This window comes from Malurus melanocephalus, unplaced genomic scaffold (assembly GCF_030028575.1).
Source record: "Malurus melanocephalus ecotype Western Australia unplaced genomic scaffold, MMel_1.1 scaffold_237, whole genome shotgun sequence".
Classification (NCBI taxonomy): domain Eukaryota; kingdom Metazoa; phylum Chordata; class Aves; order Passeriformes; family Maluridae; genus Malurus; species Malurus melanocephalus.
The window spans coordinates 484,016-506,830 of record NW_026623469.1 but is presented as its reverse complement, the minus strand read 5'-3'; the positions used below and the strand labels follow the sequence as shown (position 1 = coordinate 506,830).

The 22,815-nt window shown below is 55.7% G+C and overlaps 1 protein-coding gene across 1 annotated transcript; it reads left to right on the top strand.

Annotated features, from left to right (window-relative positions):
* BCORL1 (BCL6 corepressor like 1) lies at positions 1-19,051 on the top strand. Its single transcript, XM_057375003.1, has 13 exons — positions 1-932; positions 3,318-3,408; positions 3,660-6,221; positions 6,516-6,690; positions 7,159-7,239; positions 7,393-7,869; positions 10,954-11,183; positions 11,293-11,499; positions 11,575-11,741; positions 11,883-12,028; positions 12,890-12,967; positions 17,213-17,366; positions 18,395-19,051. The coding sequence occupies exons 1-13, from the start codon at positions 847-849 to the stop codon at positions 18,669-18,671; spliced, it is 4,731 nt and encodes a 1,576-aa protein (XP_057230986.1). The 5' UTR covers positions 1-846; the 3' UTR covers positions 18,672-19,051.
* Positions 19,052-22,815: the final 3,764 nt, after the last annotated feature.

Below are 22,815 nucleotides of genomic sequence, written 5' to 3'. Positions count from 1 at the left end.
CTCCAGGGTTTAGTATTTCCCTGAACTTCCTTGATGGCATTCTCTCGCTTTTGCAGTCAATCCTGCTTGGTTTGGCTGAGTCCACTTGTTAGCACAGGAGATCCTMTCTTCCTCCCCTGCCTTTTCCTTGGAGCAGCAGAGCTCCTCAGTGCTCTAACACCCAGTGCTGCACGATTGGCTGCAATGCTCTCCCCTGAAAGCTCCACCCAGCTGACGGTACCTCGTGGATGCTCCTGGATCTCTGGRTTCCCTCATTTTTCCCACCTGTAACTCCAAAGAAAACCAGCACCTTCCTCACAGAAAGAGGGGATAAACCCTTGGCAGCACCATTGGCAAACCTCTGCTCTCTCCAGGGTCCCTCAAGTTGAAGAGGGAYCTTCCTTCTATGAGGCTTTGCCGCTAGACCTGCCATGGGCTACTTTAAGAGAATCCGGTGCAGCCTTGAAGTTTCAGTGCTGTATCTTATACAGCTCAGTCTGGCATCTTCTGGTGCTAGAGGTTCCTCTGGAGGGAGAAGAAAAATGGGGGAGTGCTTCAAAGGACGTGAGTGTGTCAAGACACTTATGTGAAACTCTTGGGGTAGCCAATGGTTTTTTGGCGATACAGTGTTTAATGAGAAGATGAGTGGATGGTGGATYCTGTCCAAAGGCACTGCTAATTTGTCCTAGCCCTCTTCCAGACCTCTGGCATCCCAGAGTGTTGTTGCCCATCTGCCTGGGGATGACCTTTCCAGAAGCACCATTGAATTTATCATCCTGGAGAGGGTTCCCAACCCTCTGTTTCCCTTTTGCAGGCGGAGTGGCCCCTCGAGCCCCAGCAGGTCCCGGAGGGTGAGGAGCAGCTGTCATGATCTCTACAGCACCTCTCTACAGCGGGGTGCACAACTGGACCAGCACAGAGCGGATTCGCATGTGTGGCCTCAACGAGGAGAGGTGAGGTGCGTGGGCGGCAGCCAGGGGAGAGGAGGGATGAGGAAGCCACTTAAGGACCTGGAGAGGCTGTGAGAAGGGAGCTGGTGCTGACTCAGCCCCTTTTTACCGGGGTCTAAAATGGCCTGAGGTGCAAATGAGCCACAGGGAGGAGGTGGATGTGTTGGATATGATGGCATTCTGGGAGGGTTCCCACATCCCATGCTTCAGCGAGGAGAGTGCCAGAGGTCTCTGCAGGGGATCTGTTGCCCCGTGTGTGTTACATTGCCTCCACAGTTTGATGGTGATGAGGCCAAGTTGTCTCCATATGCTATTGGCTTCACCAGGCCTGTGCTCTCAATGGCCAAGGATGGGAAGGAGCTTGAACTAAAAGCTTTTGGTGTCCCTGGAGGGTTTGTGCCAAACCAAATGATCAGATGGGAGAGTTGTGACATGCCACCAAACAGGAGATTAGGGAGGATTAGTGGCTGGGAGGCAGGATCGATCAAGCCAAGCTCTGTGGCTTTGCATTGCCTGTTCATTCCCGTGGCTCAGGGGTCTTATTCTCAGAACTGCCTAGTTTGTGGCTTCCTCAAGGCCTCCGCCTCTGTCCCATGCATTTGCCAAAGCCAGGGAAGTTTGATGTGCACCGAGGCAGCGTGTGGCTGTCATTCCTGGCCGCGAGTGCCGAGGGTTTTGGCAGGCATCCCCGAGGCCGGTGCAGCAGCGGTGGGCAGGGATGAGCCCCAGCTCTGGCTCGGCAGCGCTGATCTGCCGCCCGCAGCACCACCGGGCACCCTGTGTCCCGCAGATAAGGGCTGCGATGGCGATACCCGCCGAGCGTCTCGACGCTGCTCCGAGCTTGTAATAGACGTCAAATTTGGAGGTGTCTGGGCAGGACGGGGATGCGGCCGGGCGCTCTACCGTCCCCGATTCCCATCTCCAGGCACCGCTCGGGCCCCGTCTCTGCGGGCGGCATCACGCACTGCCCCGGGAGGAGCCCTGGCAGGGCCGGGCGGGGACCACGBACTGCCCCTAGGGCTGCCTCAAGGCAGCCGATGGGAGCTCGCAGGGGAGTCCCGGCGCCCGTGCGGGTAGCGGCAGGCGAGCTGCGGGCCGGGAACCTCCGGGAAGCGCCGGGAGCGCCGTGCCCGGGCGGGCCCCGCGGAGCTGCGGGCGGGTGGCTGCGCTCGGGCGCCCCCTCGCGCTCGGCCCCGCTCCGCTGCGGCTCCGCGCCGACCCCGGGACCCTCGGGACCCCCGCCCGCTCCGGCCTCTCGGCCCGCTCCTCCCGCGCCGTGTGCTGCGCTGAGACGGCTCGGCCCCGGCCGTTATCCCCGCCCCGCTGCCTGTGATGGGAGGCCGGGGAGCCCTGAGAACGCGGGAGCCCCTGGAGGGAYCGACCGGGCTATCGCCGACCCAAAGGTCGGTGGAGATGGCACGGAAACACCCACAGGCAGGATCGCGGCACTGGGGCTGAGGCAACCCGGAGTGGCGTCCCAGTGACGGGGAAACAGAGCAACATCCTGGTGCAGAGGATACGGAGCAGGTTCCTGGCACTGGGGGAACAGAGCAGGGTCCTGCTGCAAGGGGTACAGAGAAGGTTCCTGGCAATRGGGGTACGGAGCAGAGTCCCAGAGCTGCGGCAGCCCAGAGCAGGATCCTGGTGCTAGGGGTATGCAATGGGGTCCCAGCACTGGGGGTACAGAGTCCAAAAACGAGTCTGGTGCCCATAGCTCATGTCYGTGACTGCTGTGAAAGCCCAGGATGTAGGGAGAAAATAGAGCTGAAATTATGCCATCAACGGAATCCAAACTTTATCCGTTTCGTCCTGGCACCAGCAGCTTGTCCCAATGTTCCTAAAACACCAGGAAAGTACTGTCTGGTGAACACCACCAGGGAAGGAGTGTCCCGAGGAGGTCACAGTCCTTGTGCTGAATCTAGGCTTTCTACTGAAGAATCACATTCGGGTACAGACATGACAAAGGCGAACCAGACATGGCAGATTGGGATGCTTGCTGCTCCTGTCCAGATCTCCTGAGCCCAGAGAGCTTTGGCACTAGAGCGAGATCCCCACTGGCAGCTAGTTTGCGTTGGAGGTCCCAGGGCAGGGAGCAAGCAAGAAGAACGGGAATGAGGAGGTGCCTGTGGAGGAAGAGACAAGTGGAATGAGACTCAGGAGAGGATGAAAGGTGTGGTGGGACTGAATGTGAAATGGAGAGGTCAGGAGCAGGTGTGTGACACCAGGCTGTGACACTGGGGAAGGGTGGGCTGGCCCGTGGTGAGTCTGGGCGGCTGTGGGTAAGGAAGGTGCAGAGCTGTTCTACTGTCCCATGCAGGGGCAGGGAGGAGTGGGATGCTGGGAGGGTATTTTGGGGTTTCATAATGCTGTGTCTTCTTCCTCACCTAGGAGAGCCCCAATTTCTGATGAGGAGTCTAAAACGAGCAGCTCCCAGCACTTGGGGTCTCAGGAGTTTTGTGTCAGCGGCAGCCTTTCCGAGGTGAGTTCTTTGCTTGCACAGCTGGGTCCAAGGAGGCCGTTCCCTGATTGAATAGACCAAGCAGGGGCATTTTCCCTAATGGATTCCATGGGCTCCTTCTTGAGAGGAATGCAGTGAGGCAAAGCTGTGTTCTCCTTTAGGCAGAGCCGTTTGCTGTTTCTGTCTCTGTGTCCTGGGTGGGCAGATCCTTCYAGCTTCCCTGGATGCCACTTGCACAGCTCCCAGGAACACCTTCTCCCCTTCTGTTGCAGGTGGAGCTCACAGCAGTCAGCGCGGGTGGCAGCAGTGCCCAGGGGTTGGATGCTGATGGCAAGGTGGAGGAGAAGCTTGGACCCAAACTGGAGGAGCAGCCACCTGATCCCAGCCCAAACCTGGAGTGTGTGGGAAAGACTGTGACAGATGATGCCCAGGGCCCTCTGGCAGGTCAGGGGGATGGCGGAGGGCAGGAGCCAGCAACCCCCAGAGCTGTGGAGCAGGAGAGCAGTGGTGCTGATGCTGCCTGGACACCRGCAGATCCTCCCAGCGACAAGCAGGCTGATGCTGCCCCAGCCTGCTCTATGGCTCCAGAGAGTCAGCCAGCTGGCAATGAGAAAGTGCCCCCGAGCACTGCAGCACAAGGGTCAGGTGTGCTGGCAGAAGGGACGCTGTCTGTGGTTGTCTCCAGCTGCAACACCTCTGCCTCCACTCCCACCACCTTCACATTGAACAGGGTTTGCTTTCCCCCCTCTCAGGCCCCTGCTATGCAAAAGCTGCCCCTGTCCTTCCAGGCTGGGGCTGTGCTGAGCCCAAGCCAGTCACTGGTGTATATCCCCCCGCCCAGCTGTGGGCAGCCACTCAGCGTGGCCACACTACCAGCCACCCTGGGGGTCTCCTCCACACTCACCCTCCCTGTCCTGCCTTCCTACCTGCACGAGCGTTGCCTTCCAGGCATTATCGCTTCCCCAGAGCTGCGTTCCTACCCCTACACCTTCTCTGTCACCAGGCCCTTGGCTTCAGATGCCAAAGTGGTGTCTGTGGAGGTGAATCAGCTCAGTTGCCCCCCACCCTCGGGCATAAGCAGTGCCCAGGTTGTGTCTGAAAGCGCTCCCCTGTCCAGCACCAGCCCGGCCCTACCCTCCAGCCAGGCTCCACCAGCAGCACCGASTGGGAGCACTGCTCCCTCCTCTGGCAGCACCGTGCAGGCCAGAGCCCCAGCAGCTCCTGAGACAAACACACCAGGGGCTGCCACTTCCCTGTCTCCTCTGAAGTCCCCTCCCCAGCTGGAGCGTGAAATGGTCTCATCCCCAGAGTGCAGTGAGATGCCCCTTGATCTCTCCTCCAAGTCCAACCGCCAGAAACTGCCTCCGCCCAGCCAGCGCAAGACCCCCCCCATGCCCATYCTCACCCCCGTGCACACCAGTGGCAAAGCACTGCTCACCACCGTCCTCTCCAAGTCSCAGCGTGCGGCACAGGCCGCGGGCAGCAGCGTCACCTCGTGCCTTGGCACTACCCCGCCCTTGGTCATCTTTCCTGAATTCCTGCGCAACGGTGAGCAGGGCTCCTGGGTGAAGAACACCACGCTCATCAGCACCATTCCCGGCACTTACGTCGGCGTCGCCAACCCGGTGCCGGCCTCACTGCTGCTCAGCAAGGACRCTGGCATGAGCCTCAGCAGGGACCCGCGCCACCTGCCCAAGCAGGAGCCCATCTCCATCATTGACCAGGGTGAGCCCTGCAGTGCCGGTGTTCCCTGTGGGAAGAAAGCCAACCAGGTCAGCACGGAAGGACAGCAGGATCCTGCCAGGAGACTTCTTCACAGCAGAGTTGCTTCGGGAACCCCTTTGTGTCAGTCCAAGGACATCGCCACCTGGAATCCCATCCAGGGAAGTGTGTACCCGCGATGCCCCATCAATGGAAAACCTTCCAATCCTCAGCTTCTGCCTCTAGGCTGGTCTCCTTACCATCAAACCCCGCTGCTTTCCATCGGTATCTCCACGGCAGGACTACCCCCGAACCAGAGCAGCCCCTGCAAGCCAGCTGGGGCAAATGAGCTTCCGGCATTCCCAAGCGTGCAGCCCGCTGAGCCCAGCGCGGCTGCCCAGAGCCTGCCGGAGGGGCTGCCCCGGCTTCCATCTCAGGAACAGGATGCTGTGGCCAAGAGCAAGAGCTGCCGGGCCTTGCCCAAGCCCTATGAGGAGAAGGCCAACCTGGCCCCACTGGAGGCAGGTCCAGCTATCCAAACTAGCGCTTTGGATGGGAAAGGGGGGAAGGGGAAGCTGGACAATGCTCCGAAGAGTCAGGAGTGCACTCAGCCGGAGGCTGACACCGCTCAGGAGGGCAATGCACAGACTGAGGCTCCTCAGGGGAGCTGTAGCCTCAAACAGTTGGATGCAAAACCCAAAAACCAAGTGTTAGCGGCGTATTTGTCACATGACCTGCCCACAGCTGGGCAGCAGGGCCTGCAGATGGTGCCAGAGGTGCCCACAGATGGCCAGCGCAAGGAGCCGGGCTGCGAGGGCTCCCAGGAGCCACCGGCCACGGAGCCCCTCCCGTGTGTGCAGCAGGTGGAYCTGTGCAGGGTCAAGGAGCGAGTGGAGCGTGACGTGTCCTTTCCATCAGTGACYTGCCTGCGGGCTGGGGCGGCTCCCCAGGCCTTCACTGAGGCCAAGCTCAAAGGAACGGAGCAAATCAAGCAAGAGGGCAGCACACGCTGCAAGGCCAAGCGGCAGCRTGACGGGGATACCAGGCAGGGCCACAAGAGACTGAAGTGCCAAGTCCAGGATGGCGAGGAGTCCCCAAGCAAGTCAGGAAGCCACAGCGTGCATGGTCGGAAGGTTTGTGGGATGGACTGGGACCCCTGGGTCAGTGCAAAGTTGGGGCAGGGGGAGAGGAGGGAGCTCTCATGGGGGGACAGTTGAGGGCACAGGTCTACCTGTGCTCCTGGGCATTGCCTGGCTGTGGGGGAATGTACCTGTGCTGCAGGTTGTCCAGGGAAGAGACTGATCTGGAGTGTCAGAAATGCTGGAGGATACCAGTGTAATCAGTAGGGGTAGAGTTTTGTCCTTTTTGTCATACTCCAGCTCAGTCAGTCAGAAGCTCCAGCTTCAGCCTGTGTCCTACCTTCACAGTGGCAAAARCACCACGACAATCCGCATGAGCTTGGCAAGCGGGAAGGCCGGGAAGGCCGAGGCGGCCTGGGTGCCATCACGGATCACAACAGCCTCAGGGTAAAGCGTAAGCGTAGGAGGCCAGCGAAGACTGAGTGCCCATCTCCGGCTCACCGTGGAGACAGCCACGAGGAAGGTACTTGTGGGCATGGCAGTGGGTTCCTGCAGGGACAGGCTGCCTGAGGGACCAAACTGCTGCTCCCCTGAAGCCAAATGGCCTCTGGAGCTGGGTTGGGATCCAAAAGAGAGCTTCAGCATGATCAGACTCTCAGAGTGGAGGAGATTGGGAAGGACCCTAATGCTCACATTATTCCACCCCCTGTCATGGGCAGGGACACCTTTCACTAGACTAGGTTGCTCCAAGCCCTGTCRAATCTGGCCTTGGATATTTCCAGGCATCCCCCACCTCTCTGGAGAACCTGTGCCAGTGCTTTACCAYCTTCATTGTCAAAAACTTCTTCCCTATATCCAGTCTAAACCAACCTATTCTTTAAAGCCATCCCCCTTGTCCCATCGCAGCAGTCCCTGCTATGGTAACACTGTACTGCCCTTTCCACGTCACAGGTCTGTGATCTGTTTTCTCAAGGCTCTGTTTTCCTCACAGGTTGCTTGGAGAAGAAGCCCAAGAACAACTTTCGGGATTTCATTCCGGTGGTGCTGAGCAGCCGGACACGCAGTCAGTCGGGTGAGTTGGTGYTCGGGCTCTCGGTGACAGTCCTGGTTGGACTGGGAGCATTCCCTTTCCATGTGGCCTTGTCCCTGCATTTTGTCCTGCTTCGAGGCTTTGCCTTGTAGATCCTCTTGGCTTTTTATCAGCTAGAAATCCCATGTTTTGCAGGAAGCATTGCTGGCTCTTCTTCTGGTGTGACAGGAGAGTGTGATGTGAGTGGTCAGGAGATTTTGCCGTTGCTGGAGGAGGATCAGGAAGAAGAGGAGGAGGAAGAAGAGGAGGAGGAGGAGGAGGAGGATGAGGAGGAGGAGGAGGAGGAGGAGACATCCTTGAAATATCGCAAGCTACGCAAATCCCACAGGACATCCCGCTGCCACAGCCGCAGGGACAAGGACAGAGACAGGTCTGTGTCTGAGAGGAGCAGCTGTCATACGAGGAGGTCCAGGGAGCTGCCCTGGAGAGCAGAGTCACCCAGGCAGCTGTGGGAGCCCAAAGAGGAAGAGGAGGARGAGGAAGAGGATGGCCACATTAAAAGGAAAAAAAGGAGACGGCAGAAAAGTCGGAAATACCAGACAGGGGAATATCTGACTGAGCGGGAGGAGGAGCAAGTGGGATATCCCCACCGGAGGCGGAAATCCAAAGCAGGTACAACCTGGGAAGGGGGTTCTGGTACTAAACGGGGGACCAGCAGGGGAATTTTTTTGTTTGTTATGTGTGGAMTTTTTGGGGGGATTTGGTTTTCAGGTTTTTTTTTGTAATGATGAAACTCTCACTTTTAATGACTTGGTGGCCACAGCATGGGCTGCTTCAGTCGATCAGCTCTTCTTTCAAAAACATTTACAGTAAATTCCAGAGCAGTAAACAGCAATTTATGTGGCTAATTAGACACTGATGTTACCCTCAGTTTAAGACAGAGGCCGTGGGAAAACGAGACTGGAACGAGGTAGCACAGTGGAATATTTCTGGACAAGCAGGGCCCCTGGGAGCYGTGCTCAGCATTCTGGGCTGATGCGGGGGGACGTGGAGCCATCCCGATGCAGCTGGGCTGCTCTGGGATTTGTCTTGCTTTATGAGAGTGACTTGCAGATTTGCACCCGGGAGCAGGAGGGCGAGAGAATAAGCAAGGGTGCAGTGATTGGGGAACCCCTTCTGCGGTTTGTCAGTGTAAGGAGGARCACTCTGTGCCCACCTGTGCCTATCTCTGCTCTGCCACTGTTCCTGCACCTTCCCCTGCCACCGCCAGACCCTGCGTGAAACCTAAATCCATGATGAGCTTGTCCCTGAGGGCAGCAGTCCCTGTGGTCCCCTCTCTCTGTGCAGGGACCGTCGAGGCTGTGGGATCTGTCCAGTGGTGTGCAGTGGTTCGGTGCATGCTGGCACCTGGCTGTGGCTCTTAGCTTTGGGGGTGCCTCTGGGGGGAAAGTTGTCACGGGCAGCATTTGTATCAGCCCTCCCTCCATGTTCTTGGGCTGTGCTCCTGTTGGGCCTGAGGTGGACAAGGCCCTGTTGCCTTCTGCCATGTCTGAGCTCAGACTAACACAGCTCAGGAGAGGTGGAGATGCTCGGTGCTRTTCTGCTGCTGTGGGGAGCAGAGTTGACTGCTGTCCTCCCAGCATTATGTCTGTTCCAGCATAGTGTTACACTATCCTGCAGTGTCTGGGAGCGGCTGCCAGACCAGGAACAAGGTTTCCAGTCTCTGCAACACATGGGCACTCTCAGGTGCCTCCTGTTCAGAACAGGAGCTTGCAAGGAGYTTTGAGTGCAGCAGTATTCAGGAGGGTTTGATCAGCAGCTTTACCATGTRTGTTAAGAGTATTTGTCTGTCTGTCCAGTTTCCCTCAGGGGCTGCTTACTCAGCCCTCAGATGGGGGAYCTGCTGTAATTTGGCTTCAGAAGTTGTGGCCTGGAGCCATCTCCAGTGGAAGTGGAGTCCTGAAGTTCTCACCATGCTGTGCAAAGTCCTTTCTTCTGTCTCTTTTTAACTTATGTCTTACTGATTTCATGGAGTGCCCGTAAGTCTCGTGCTATAGGATTGGGTGAACAGGATTCCTGCTTTCAGCTGATCCACCCTTTCAGGATTTTTTCAAATTTTGGTCGCATCCTTCTCTGCCTTCTCCTCTCCAGACTGAGGATTCCCAGCCTCYCTTGCAGGGTGGTATCTCCACCCCTGCATCATTTTGTCTGCCTTTCCCTTCCCACTCCGTTTTTCCTGAGGTATGGAGACCACAACAGCATGACAGTACCTGAGTGTGCTGGCTTTGAGATTTTATTTGTGGTTCTGCCATGGTATCTTGTACTTTTCTGTATAAAATTCATAGTCCCCACTTTGTAGCAATAATTGGACATAAGTRGAAGTTATGTGTGGTGCTTGACATAGAGAATCCAGAATCTCAGTGTAGCATGGAGCCTGAAGATGCTGCTCCTGGAGATCTACAAAACCTRCTGTGGCACTGGAGGCAGGAGTATCCCTATTAGTTGGCAAGTTTTTTTCCTGGAGTTTATCSTTGTGGTCCCTTGAGCCAAACCACTGGACATCTGCCAGACCCACACCTAGAAWGGAAATGGTTTATTCAAAACAAAAGGCCCAAAGCTGTGGAGAGCTTAGATATAAGGATTGCTTAGATATAAGGAAGAAATTCTTCCCTGTAAGGGTGGGGAGGCCCTGGCACAGGCTGCCCAGAGAAGCTGTGGCTGCCCCTGGATCCCTGGAAGTGTCCAAGGCCAGGTTGGGCAGGGCTTGGAGCCACCTGGTCTGGGGGAAGGTGTCCCTGCCCATGGCAGGGGGTGAAATGGGATGAGCTTTAAGGTCCCTTCCCACTCAAACCGTTCTGGGACTCTATGGCTTGGACCCCACAGTGCAGGTGCCTCCTCTGCCCCTTCRTCTGCACAGGCTTGACCGTTGTACCTGTTCTGTCCCAGCACTGCTCACCTGAGATGTGCAGCATCATATAAGCCCTGTGATTTGCTCACAGCCTTTACTTTCTCCTTACATACTTTGTTTCCTGTTGCTGTTGTGTTCTTGCTCTGTGATGTTGCTGTTCCAGGTGCTCTTCTTTGAGCACCTGTTTCTGTGTGATGTGCAGGACTGTGATAAGAAACCTGCAACTCTCTGTAATGTAGGGAAGACAAGGCTGGATTTCCCTTGGGGAATCCTGGTGCTTTCTTAACTGGATGCATGTTAATGAAAACTTAAATGTGCTCCTTAACTTCAAGGGAAGATGAGAGAGGACAAGGCAGGGCCTGTTTATTTAGGCAGCAAATACTGAATGTTCACAGACAGCTCCTGCTCATCCTGCCTCTCTGAGATGTTTCCCAATGAATCCTGATCCTTTCTGTCTTTGGGTCTCCCATGTCCATGCTGAGTTCATCCCAGACTGGAGAATCTGGGATGTGTTTTCTCTCTGCTTCTCCATCCTGCAGTGACTTCTTCTTCCCCTTCCCTGGGACTGGATTTGGATGCATGGAACTCCAGAAAGGTTTGGGTTGGAAGAGACCTTGAAGTTCATMCAGTCCCACCCCCTGCCATGGTCAGGGACACTTTCCACTAAACCAGAATGTTTCAAGCCCCATCCTACCTGGCCTTGGACACTTCCAGGGATGGGGCAGCCACAGCTTCTCTGATTTCTGTGCAGCTCTCAGAGATGAGCGGTTTGTCTTGCCAGTGGCAGAGGTCTGGGTGATCTTCAGTGGGGTACCTGCAGAAGCTCCTCATTCACGATTGTCCTTTAGATTGTAGGCACCGAAAGCAGAAGGAGTCTGGGAAGAGCAAAGGCACAGAGCTACAGCTGAGGAGCAGGCTGTCCCCATCCCCCCGGAAATCTCAAGGACGCACGGACTTTCGGAATGGGTTCTTCCTGGAGCAYTCGGGCAGCTCTCCTGTCCAAGAAGAGCTGGAGAAACCATCAGGAAAACGCAAATGTAAAACCAAACACCTGGCAGGGATCTGTGATGAGAGGAAGGTATGGCTTGAATGGACGAGGGGAACACGTTAGGGGGAGAAGAGGGAGAAGGGGACTCCTGTGATTCATGGCCACATGTGCCAAAGAGTTGTATTCCTTTCTTTCCCAGGGGAAAGGCTGCTGCAACCAGCCCAAAATGTGCTCTCCGAAGAAGTCCCAGGACTTGTGGACACTTTGTAAGTCCCATCAGGTCAGCCCAGGGAGTTCCCCTGAAGTGCCCCCAGCCCAGAACATTCCTCCCGGAGCTCGGCGGCTGATTGTGAACAAGAATGCAGGGGAGACGCTCCTGCAGCGAGCAGCTCGCCTGGGCTACAAGGTGAGTCCTGTGCCCTCYTCTGTGTGCCCCTGCTGCCCCACCCAGAGTGGTGCTCACAGCCATGCTCTTGTGCAGGAYGTGGTGCTGTACTGCCTGCAGAAGAAGAGCAGTGACGTGAACCACCATGACAACGCGGGCTACACGGCCCTGCACGAGGCCTGCGCGCGTGGCTGGATTGACATCCTGCACATCCTGCTGCAGCACGGCGCCAACGTCAACTGCAGCGCCCAGGACGGCACCAGGTGAGCTGGGGAGCACGCCCAGGCTGGTGTGGGGCAGGGAGCAAGGTGGGGTCTTCAGGCTGGTCATCACTAAATTGATCTTAACCCAAGCCAGAGCATTCCCTTAGCCAACTCTTGGTCTTTCTGCTTCTGCCCTTGCAGGCCTGTCCATGATGCAGTGGCGAACGACAACCTGGAAACCATGTGGCTTCTCCTTTCCTATGGTGCTGATCCCACTCTGGCCACATACTCTGGGCAGACAGCAGTGAAGCTGGCCACCAGCGATGTGATGAAGCGCTTCCTCTGTGGTAAGTGCCAGGTTTCGGGTCACAGTGCTCCTGTCCTTTCCCTCTGGCAGTGTACAGGGCCAGATCTGGGTGTCAAAGGGCTTGAGCAGAAGATGACTCAACCTTTAGCTCTGTCCTGTCACACAAGCATGGTTTTAATCCAGACTTTAATTATAGAATTGTATCTGTTTCCTGTATAAAATAAAAGTTACTTTCCAGTTTTCAGTGTGCAAGGAGATGGCGGTGCTGTGGTCACACAACTAAAGACATCTCTGCTTGGAGATGCTGTTCCCCAGTCCCTAGTTCTGCTGCCTAACCTAAGTGAACAGATTTTTCTTGCCAAAAATACTGCCCTTTAAGTGAAAAGATCCCTGCCCAAATGCTGCTGCTGGCAGAAAGAGCCATTTTGGATCCCTATGGCTGCGTTTGGTGCCATTTGTGTACACGCAAGACAAGTGTTGTGGGTATTCCACAACAGCAAGGAAGAGATGRGCAGAGGTGGCTCCCAGAGACAAGACAGAAAATCTCCAGTGTTGAAAAAACTCTGTTTGCCCACTGCCTGTGTGAGCTCCTCCAGACTCAAACTACTCAAACAGGTTTTGGGGGTGGTGTTTTGGAGCTCAGGACTGCTCTAAGAATCTTTCATTCCAAGCCACTTCACACTGTCTGTTGTTTTCCCTTTTCATCTCCCATGTCCTGGCTGGGAGCCTGGGGTGGTACCCTCTCCTGAGTGGGGACACCCTTGCTGCTGCCATGGCTCAGCTTTTGCTCTAATGCCTAAGGGGRAAAGGCAGCAGGGGTGAAGTGGCTCCCCCTGGATCTGTGGCATGCACACCAGGATGATGCTTTGAGCCATTAACCCTCTCGATTTTCCCTCTCTAGATTACCTGTCAGATCTCCAGGGCCGCAGTGACGGAGATCCTCAGACAGCCTGGGATTTCTACAGCAGCTCTGTGCTCGGTGCGTGCAGTGTGGGCTGGGTCAGTGGAGGCACAGCAGGAGGTGATGCCATGTAAAACACATCATTCCCTTGCATTTGGCCACCCCCCTCTGCACCCACRGTTTGAGTAGAGACCTTGCCGTGGTGATGTGTGCTGGGAGTTGCTCCTGGAAGGGACTTTTTTGGGAAGCTGARTATGTGCATCTCTTGAAGTGCAGGACTGGGCTCCAGGTGCTGCTGGTGATTCCTGAGGGTCTTTGGTTGTCGATCCCGAGCATGTCATTCTTGTAGCAGTTCTTGTAGTTCCCCTGCTAACCAAGGAAGGTGAAGGATGTATTCATTCCTTCAAAATGYAGAAATGTTGAACTTCCAGGTTTCCAGAGCTGTCCATCCCTCTCCTCTGCTTTGGAGGGGAAATGCGTATCCAGGTGAGGTCCTGTTCTTACAACACCAGGGATTTCCCAGTGAAGGGCTGACTTCTGCCTTTACTGTCACTTCCTCAAAACTGTGGTTACAATGGAAGATGTTCTGGATCTGGCATGGGCYGGTGGCGCACTGGAGTCCCTCCAGCCTTTCCAAGTTCAGCACTCTGAGCTCTTTGTAATGACTTGGAGTATTTACACTGGCAGGCTGAGAGACTGCTTTGTGATGGTAGTTGCACACTTCCATACTTCCAACATCCATCTAGAAACAAAAAAAATCTGATACATTCAGGAGAATGCTCTTGGTAGAGGACTTGTCCTTGGATGACCCTGRTGTCTCTCCATTCTGAAACAGGAGAAATTCTGCACTCCTGAGAGTGCTGCTTGTAGGTTCCTGCACCTCAGGCCTGCCAGGGGAACAGTTCAAACCTCTCCCTCCTTCCTCAGAATTWCTCACTCTCAAAGCTGTCACAAGCCTTTACAAAGAAAAATAGCTGTTCTTTGCGATATTTTTAAAGATAGTACCCCTTTTGCTTTATCACTGATTCCCTCTGAGATTTCTCTGATAAATAAGGAAGGAAGATGGCATGTGAATTTGCGGGTAGAAGAGTTTGGCTCTCTTTGGTCACTACTGAGTTCCTGGGGACCTGTGTCCCATTCTTTAGTGTCCTTTCCTCTGGAAGCTCCTGGCTTGGGAGGAGGAAGCTGCTGTCTCCCCACATTTCAGTCTTCCACCCCTGCAGGCAAAAAGAAAAGGATTGTTTTTTCAGTAAGCAAACCATCACCGACTCCTTAAGGGTGGAGGGGATCTGGAGTGCCACAGTGATGATGGTTCATTACTCAAAGGGCTTTTCTTGGACCCTGGGCTAACACAGGGAAAATCTCCACAGGGAGGGCGGCGATGGCACTTGTTTTCCTGCCCCTGGACCTTAAAGTATTTCTTCAAATTTGGGTGGTGAAAGACCACTATCTCTGTGACACACATCCAGCCTCTTCCAGCTGAAACATATCTTTCCAGATGAAACACATCCAACTTCTTCCCCTTCCCCTTCACACCAAGTTCTGGCCACTGGGGATGTATCTCTGCTGAGTCTCTGTTGTTCACATGATACCATCTGCCAGGTTTTCCTTCTCTACTGGGCAACCTGAAGCTGTTAGCAAGTCAGACAATCCCACRCTGATCTTCCTCTACCCTTCCCTGGAAGCATCATTTCATCCTTGCTGTCATAGAAAGTTCCTTCCAGTGTTGGTTGGGCTGATGTTCMCACCTCAGGTGCTCCAGACTTTAACAGGTACCTCTGGGGTGGACAGAGGTTCTTCCAGACACGGAATGATGATCCCTGGAAAAATGTTAGTTGTGTAAAAGATTCTAGAGCCCTGTGGCTTTGATGTTGCTTGTGGGATATTTCCAACTTCAGTTCACAGAGAGCCCAAGTTGGAGCTGCTGTCTAAGGACTTGTCCCTTCTTCTGCCCCATCCGTGGGGCATTCCCAGTGCTGCCTTTGGGAGGCTGCCTGCCAAGGCAGGAGCTAACTCAGCTGGGAAGTGATCCCTTACCCTGCCAGCTCTGTTTCCAGCAAGCACAGGAAGGGACCCTTCTCCCCATCCTCCTGGGATCAGCTTACAGTAGCAGCAGTGGTGGTGCCAGCCCTGTGTCACCTGTGCTGTGCCAGGCACTGCTGCTGGACACTGCCAGAGCTTCAGAAAAAGCAGGATACCCAAGCCTGGGATGTGGGGCTGGTTTCTTTACAGCCTGTTTACTGTGTGTCCTGAAATTTCCTTTTTTGGCTCAGGTACCTCAGCAGTCACCTTGAGTCACCTGGAAGAGGTACTACCCAGTGCAGGGAAGTACCTGGTTCTGCTCTGGAATAACTGAGCTGCTCCCAGTCATCACAGGCAGCAAACAACTCTCCTCCCCCAGTGGATCAGGCCTTGGAAATCACCCTTTTTTCCATCAGCTCCACCAGCTGAAGCACCYAGGTCCCTCAGGGGACAGGAGAAATCCCAGGCCATGCTTGAGGTTTTCCTATTCTTTGAGGCAGGAATGCTGTCCTTGAGGTCTGCAATTCTCTGGGGGCAGAAGGAAAATGAAGGAAGCCAGGGTGTGGGCTCTCCAAGATGTGGAAAAGTCATCAGTGTCCTGCACTTGGTGCGCTGGAGCTCCAGACACAAAGTCCCAGTCCGGGATTTGTCTCCACCTGGGACAGGCATTGCTGTGCCTGATTGTCTCCCTTGGTGGTACAGGATGTTCCTGTTCTTGTCCCAGCCTTTGCACGGGCAGACGGACAGGACTGAGCTTTCAGGACAGACATTGGGCCCTATTTTTGCCACATTAAATGCATTTAATTATTTTGTTTCTGAGYTGCTCAGGAAATCTGAGGTTTTTCAGTGATGGCATTTGAGCAACATTGGATCAATAACCATGACACTTATTTTTGTCCTATTCTACAGCRAGTTTTGATGATTTCAGCACCCTATTTCTTAGTGCAGCACTAGGAAATTACTGTTTTTCCCTGATACCTTACTTGAGCCAGTGTCTACTGTCATCTGCTGTTGTTCCTCTGTTGGAATCCCACTTGTGCTGGATGAGCAGCTGGGTGTGTGGACCTTCCTCATACTGTACACCAGAAGATTTTTTTTTTCAGCCTTTTAACTCATTCACGGAGTGGAACTTTTGCATGATTGGTTTATTTGCTCATGGGCACATCGGGCCTGGCTAATCTCTGCAGAATCTTAYCTGTTATCTGGAAGTTTCTGGAGTCCTCCTATATTATCTCAGTGGGACAAAACTACTCTACAAACCTAAGAATATTCAYACCTCTTTATAATAAAATCCAGGCAGCAAGCTTCTCTTCAACAGGAGCTTTTCTGATTGGTAAATAGGAAAAATACCTGGTTTTAAATGGTTTGGGATCCAGCCTGCTGTTCATCCCCTCTGGACACAATTCCTGCTGGAGCTCAAATGCCTCCTGGAACAGCCAGGCAARTTTTCTAAGTCATAGAATCATAGGTTTGAATTGGAAYGGACTTAAAGATTATCTTATTCCACTCTTCTRCCATGAGCAGGGACRCCTTCCACTATACCAGGTTTCTCCAAACCCCACCCAAATTGGCCTTGGACACTTCTAGGGATGGGGCAGCCACAGCTTCTCTCTGTGCTACATCTTCTCTCCCTGTACCAGGACCTCCCCACCCTCACAGGGAATAATTTCTTCCATATATCCAACCTAAATTTCCCTTTATGCTTGTTGCTTGGTTGGATCAGTCTCTGGCACAGCCTTGCTGTCCTCACTGGCACAGGGGTGCTGGCTCCCCTGGATCACCTGCTGGAGGTTCTGAGGGTGGAATCTGCATGGAGAAGCTCTCAAGGAGCAGTGTGCTCACTGTGTCTTCCTTGGCCGGCAGGGCYTGTGCAGGCAAAGCCTCTCTACATCCACCTCCCACTTTGCTGTTCCAGGCTCTTCCAGGCTGAGGAGGTCTGTGCTGCCATGGGAGGGGGGGCACGGTCATTTTGGAGACAGTCTGGGGTGTGTCAGTGGGGTGGCTCATGGTGCAGGCTGTGCCCTGTCCCACATGTGGGATCAGAGCATACCTGAGCTTCCTGCCMTGACTCAGGATGTTCTTTCCACCTGACTTGGTCAGTGAGCAATTTCTCTGTGCAGAGCAGCCAGCTCTTGCTCCGTGTTCCTATGGGACAAGAGGCTGGAGATCAGGCAGGACATGGCTCTCACATGGCTGCTGGATGTTGTGGGAAGGTGCCCGTGGGTCATGGTGGGGGCCAGGGAGTGCCAGCACTGGCAGGTATGTGACTGAGCAGTGCCAACCTCTGTCCTGCTGTTRCAGAGGGGAAGGACACCATTGGCTGCGACCTGCTACTCAACCCTCCAGGGAGCTCAGACCAGGAGGAAGAGGAGCAAGAAGCAGATAACTTCATGTTTGAGTTCTCAGACAAGCCACTTCTTCCCAGCTACAACCTCCAAGTGTCCGTCTGCCGGGGGTGAGTACCTTACCCTGGAGCACAGAGCAGGAGCCTGTGGGTGGCTGCAGCCCCAGCATGGGCAGCAGCACTCGGTCATTCTGGCGGGGTTAAGAGTTGCTTSTGTATCTCAGGTGGTTTTTTTCATAGAATCACCACAGAATCCTGGAATGGGTCAGGCTGGGAAGGGCTCCCTGCCACGGGCAAGAGACACCTTCCACTATCCCAGGTTGCTTCAAGCGCCATCCAAGCTGGCCTGGAACACTTCTAGGGATAGGGCAGCCACAGCTTCTCTGGGCAGCAGAGGGGAGGTTGTGGTGGTGGCTCTAGAGAAGCAGCACTGCCTCACTTGGCACAGCTTGAAATGTTCTTAGGGAGCAGGAAAGGCTCGTCGGGGCACCCCCACTCTCCATGGCTAGGCACATCCTGGTGCCCTGTATGTGCCTATGCCATACCTGTCAGGAATCTCCTCTCTCATCTCTGTGATCCTGCCCCTAGCCCCATTTTCCTTCAGCAGCAGCTCACACTGATGTCTGTGAGTAGATTGTTTTCTTTCCATATGGCTAAATCAGTCCCTGGAGCAATGCTCCCACCTGCACCCCCTGTGACATGATGGATGTTGTTGGGACAGAAGGGTGACATGGAAGAGGCAGCAACCAAAGCACTGCTTTTCTGTTCAGCAGACTTCTATGCCTGCTAGCATGTCTGTCCATGCAGAGGGAGACATGCAGCATCCCCTCCAGCAATAAACCACACCAGGAGCTCCATTTCTTGACCATGTGGTTTATTCCTGGCAGGGAAGCTGCCAGGACCKTGTTGAAGGCAGGACTTTGACTCTGCTGTCCCTGCCTGGCTGTGAGTGTTTTRAAAAGCTGTGACATGTGAGGCTGTGATGAAACCCCAGTCCATGGACTCCTGAGGGGGAGCAGCACAAGAAGAGTAGTGCCAGGGCCAGAGGGGAGGGCTAGCRTGCCAGGAGGCAGAGGGGTGTGCACTGTGCCTGCAGCCCCCTCCACCCGTAACACACGGTGCTCTTGCYATCCTCACAGGCCCTGCAACTGGTTCCTGTTCTCTGATGTGCTCAAGCGGCTGAAGCTGTCCTCCCGCATATTCCAGGCCCGCTTCCCACACTTCGAGGTGGCCACACTGCCCCGGGCAGAGTTCCACCGCCAGGTGTCCCTCAGCCAGGTGCTGGCGCAGGAGGAGGTGCCAGCGAGCCCYGAGCTGGCACCGGGCACAGCAGAGACTGTGGAGCTGGTGCACTACGAGCCCGAGCTGCTGCAGCTGCTGGGCTCAGCGGTGGAGTACCAGGCCTGGAGCAGCTGACGGGGAYGGACCGCTCCCAGCATCACGAGGCAATAATAAGGACCAAGGGGACGCAGCTCTCTCAGCGCCAGCAGCGGGGGCCCGGCTCTTTGAGCAGCCGCTCCTCCTCTCCTCAGGGTCTCCTCCAGCTGGGCAAGGAGGACCCTCGCCTCCAAGGACTCCCCGAGGTCCCTTGGCCATGAGCAGTGGCGGTCGCTGCCRCGCCACCTCACGCAGCTCCGGTGGGTGATGGAACCCCATGATGGGGCTYATGGGGCAGCGAGGGGCAGGAGCTGCTGCCCCTCCCCACTGGACCCTACAGAACTGCGCCTCTCCGTTTGCCCTCCCCCTCCCAACGTCTTCCATAGTATTTATTTAATTAGTATTTAATTTGTAATGTTTTCTTTGTTTTTGCTGAGTCTGTATCACTGTGATGGTGAGCTCCGGGCTGTGGGATGAGGCCCCTGCCCTTCTCCAGCGTGCCCTGAGTCCAGCCAGGCCCAGGGGTCCCAGTCCCTCCCTGGCCACAAGCTAGGGGACAGCCCCTTCCCTCGGCTTTGGAGCTGGCTCCTGCTACCAGTGCTCAGCCACAGTCGGGAGCCAGCTCCCCTGCCGCATCCTCTCCCGGGCACCTTCCTCCATCTCATTCGTGCTCCCTGTTCCCGGCGGCCGCCGCCCGGGCAGGCGCAGCCCGCGGCCCCCAGCGCACCCCTCGCTTCGGCAGCTTGTACCCCGCCCCAGGCTTTGTCGCCAGGGCAGCAGCCCCCTCCTCGCCCCGCTCCCCGCACCCCGCCGGTGTCCCGGGAGCAGCTCTTGGTGCGGGAGCGAGTGCGGGYGGGCTGCTCTGCCTCGGGGCCGGTACAGTTTTATTGTACAGGTGCTAACAGGACTGAGGTCGGGACAATCGGGGGATTTCTAGCTCTCCCCACTCKGCAGCGGGAGCCTTGGGTGGGTTTTTTTGTTGGTTCGTTTTTTCTTTGTGTTGTGTTTCTCCCCAGCCAGGGCAGGCGTGTCCCCCCTTGGAACCCCGCTGCCAGCCTTTCCCCGGGGGCCTGGCAGCACCTTCTTTAAGCCGAGGGTTTTTTGCCTTTGGGTGTGTATTCTGGTTGCTCTTTCTGATTTCTGTTTTATTATATGCAGCAACAGGCTGTGGTGTCAAAAACACTGATGTACAGAAAAAACCTGCATCAGGCTCCCTGGCTCCTGCCTTTTTTTCCGTGTCCAGGCAGATTTCCGTGCATGTCAGCCTGAGCCTGGGCTCAGCAAAGGGAGAGGGGAAGCTGTGTGGCCTGTGGGACCTGCAGAGCTCATGTCTCTGCACAGCTGGAAAAACGGGGAGACTCCACTGCTCCTCCCAGCTTCCTGCCTGACCCTGGTGCTGGGAGCTCTGCAGCCAAGCCCAGCTGTGCCCAAACACAGGTGTCAGGGTAGCCCTGTCTGGTCCCAGTACCCACCAGCCTGTCTGTGAGGCAGCTGGTCCCTGGCTGGCTTCATTCACCCCTGTGGGAGCAGAGGGAGCTCAGGGCAATGCTGCAATTTTATTATTTTTTTTCTTGGAAAAGGCAGCAGGAATGCCCTGGTGGCAGGACTAGGAGGAAAGCCTTGGCCACACACCACCAAGGAGGAACTCCCTGAAGTGGTAGAGGAGCAGTAAAGGTGGATCTTAAAAAGAGAGGGGAGAGGGGCTCATGTAGGTGCTGCTACCCCCCCCCCCCCCAACATCATGGGAAGGTTCCTCATGAACCCAGGGGGAAGCAGCTTTAGGGAAAACTCACCAAACTTAGGATCTGAAATGTTCACTCGGAAGCAGGAGAGGGTGGGCAGGGTTCAGCTGAGGGCTAACCATCAGCACCAGCCCCGGGATCTGAACCAGAGGAGCTGGAGCACCTGACGCCTGAGAGGGCCAGGGGCTCTCCCTCTCTGCATTGGCCTCATCTCCAGCCATCTTTCTCCTCATGGACCAGGCACAGGTGGGCACGATTAGAGAAATTAAATCTTTTATTAAATCTGACTCATCTCAATGAGCCATGGCCAGGAGAAGGGTGGCAGCGCTGTCCATCCCCACCTCTCTGGTGTTCTGCGCTTAGGACACTGTGCCCACTTGGAGCAGTGGCAGTCCCTGGGATCCCACAGGGCCCTGGCAGTGTGAGGCACCTCCTTGGGCTGTCCASCTTTGCAGGAGCGCCAAGGTGCCCCATGCAACAGGGACAGCTGCTGCTGGTGAGCCAGGGCATCCATGCCTGTGGAGAGGGCAGGCCTGTGGGYCTTGTTCTGTCTCTCCTGGTCAGTGAGTTGAAGAGAAGCTGAATTCTTTTGTGTTAGAGTATTTTTCCTCTGGTTAGTCATGAGGGGAGCAGCTGAATTTTTCTCCTTGTCTGCCACAATCTCTGTCTGTGTCGCCTGCTCGGCATATTGGGCAGCTGAACCCGCCTCTTGTGCCCAGATTTCAGTCTGGGTTTCCTGCTCGACACGGTGCGAGGCCTCTCTCTGTGGGTCTGGAGCTGGTTTCTTCATGGAGGCCTAGAAGGAGATTGGGGGATTTGCAGAGGTTGCCTGGCTTCCTCCAGCAGCAGCTGCCGGGGCAGGTGTGCAGGAGGTGCCAGGACAGCAGCGCTGCAGCACAGGGGCAGCCTCCTCCGGCCATCAGTGCTCGGCCCTCACCGCTTGCAGCCCCACCAGGCTCCTGCAGGCCCAGCAGCTCCTCACGGCTCGGTGCTGGCCATGGGCTGCGGCTCTGCTAGTCAACACATCCGGCTGCGAGGAACCACGAGGACGGGACCTGCATCCCTGTGGCCCTTGTCCCTGCTCCCCCTCGTCCAGGCTGAAGCGGTTCCCGGTGCCCCTGGAGCTCAAGGGGCTGCAGGGCACTGTCAGTCGGTGCAGGAACCGGCTCTGGCTGCCCTGCCRCTGCCGCAGCTGTGGGTGGGAGGAGGGAGGGGTGTGGGATGGAGGCAGCTGCCTGGGCAGAGTGCTGCTATGCCTGATGCYATCCTCCCACAGGCCTCCCCCTCCATCTTTCAGCTGGTGTCCATCCTTGAGGCTCTGGGGATTAGGGTTCTGCTTCTCCATGGCCCCTTTTCCACAGGTGTCCTGGGAAGCTGCTGCTTCCTGAGCAAGGTGTTCTGCTTGAGTGGGTACCAGGGGGCCTCTCTAAATACCCCACGGGYGGGATGTGGCCCTGCAGTGTAACAATGGCCCCTTGGTGTTGTAAGCCCCAGTGTCACAATGGCCCAAGGGTACCATGAGGCACCTCATCACCCATGGCAGTTGCCAGCTGTGCTGGCAGTGTTGGGTTTGCATGGCCACATTTTCAGAGCACAGGGGCTACAGGGGGTGTTTCTGTGAGAGGCTGCCAGAATTTTGCCCCATGTCCAGCAGAGCCAACGCCACTGGCTCCAGGATGGACCCACTGCTGGCCAAGGCTGAGCCCAGTAGAAATGGAGGTGACAGCTCAGGGATACAAGATTTAACTGTAGTCCRTAAGAAAGACTCACRCTGGAGAAGTTCACGGAGAATTGTCACCCATGGGAGGGAACCCATGCTGGAGCAGGGGAAGGACTCTGACCCCTCTCCCTGAGCAGGGACAGAAACAACATCCACAGCCCTCATTCCCTGCTCCCCTGTGACAATGGGAGGATGGAGAGCCCAGGAAGGAGAGGGGGAAGTGTTTTTAAAATTTGTTTTACTTCTCATCATCTTGTCCTGATTTTGATTGGTAATTGATTTCCCTAAGTCTCGTCTGCTTTGACAGGTGATTGGTGAGCGACTTTTCCCCCTCCTTCACTTGTGAACTTTTCATTTCATTTTCTCTCCCCTATACAGTGGTTGGATGGGAGTGATGGAGTGGCTTTGGTGGGTACCTGGCATCCAGCCAGGGGCAGACCACCAGACACCATGGAAATGCCCATGCCTGGAACCAGATGGACTCAGGTGGAACTGGGCATGGGGCAGCACCTCTGCCCTGTTTGAGCAGCCCCAGCCTGGGCCAGCCCTGCTCTTAGCATGTCCCTCTGGGCTGCTCCTGGCACCATGCAGGAGTTTGTGGGGATTCCCTGCTGCAGCCCAGACAGCAGAACAGCAGCACCTCCTCSGTGCTTACACCACCCAGGAGGTGGTGGAATGTTTCGTTCAGGCCTCCACAGCTTTTGGGCTCCTCCAGGTGTGC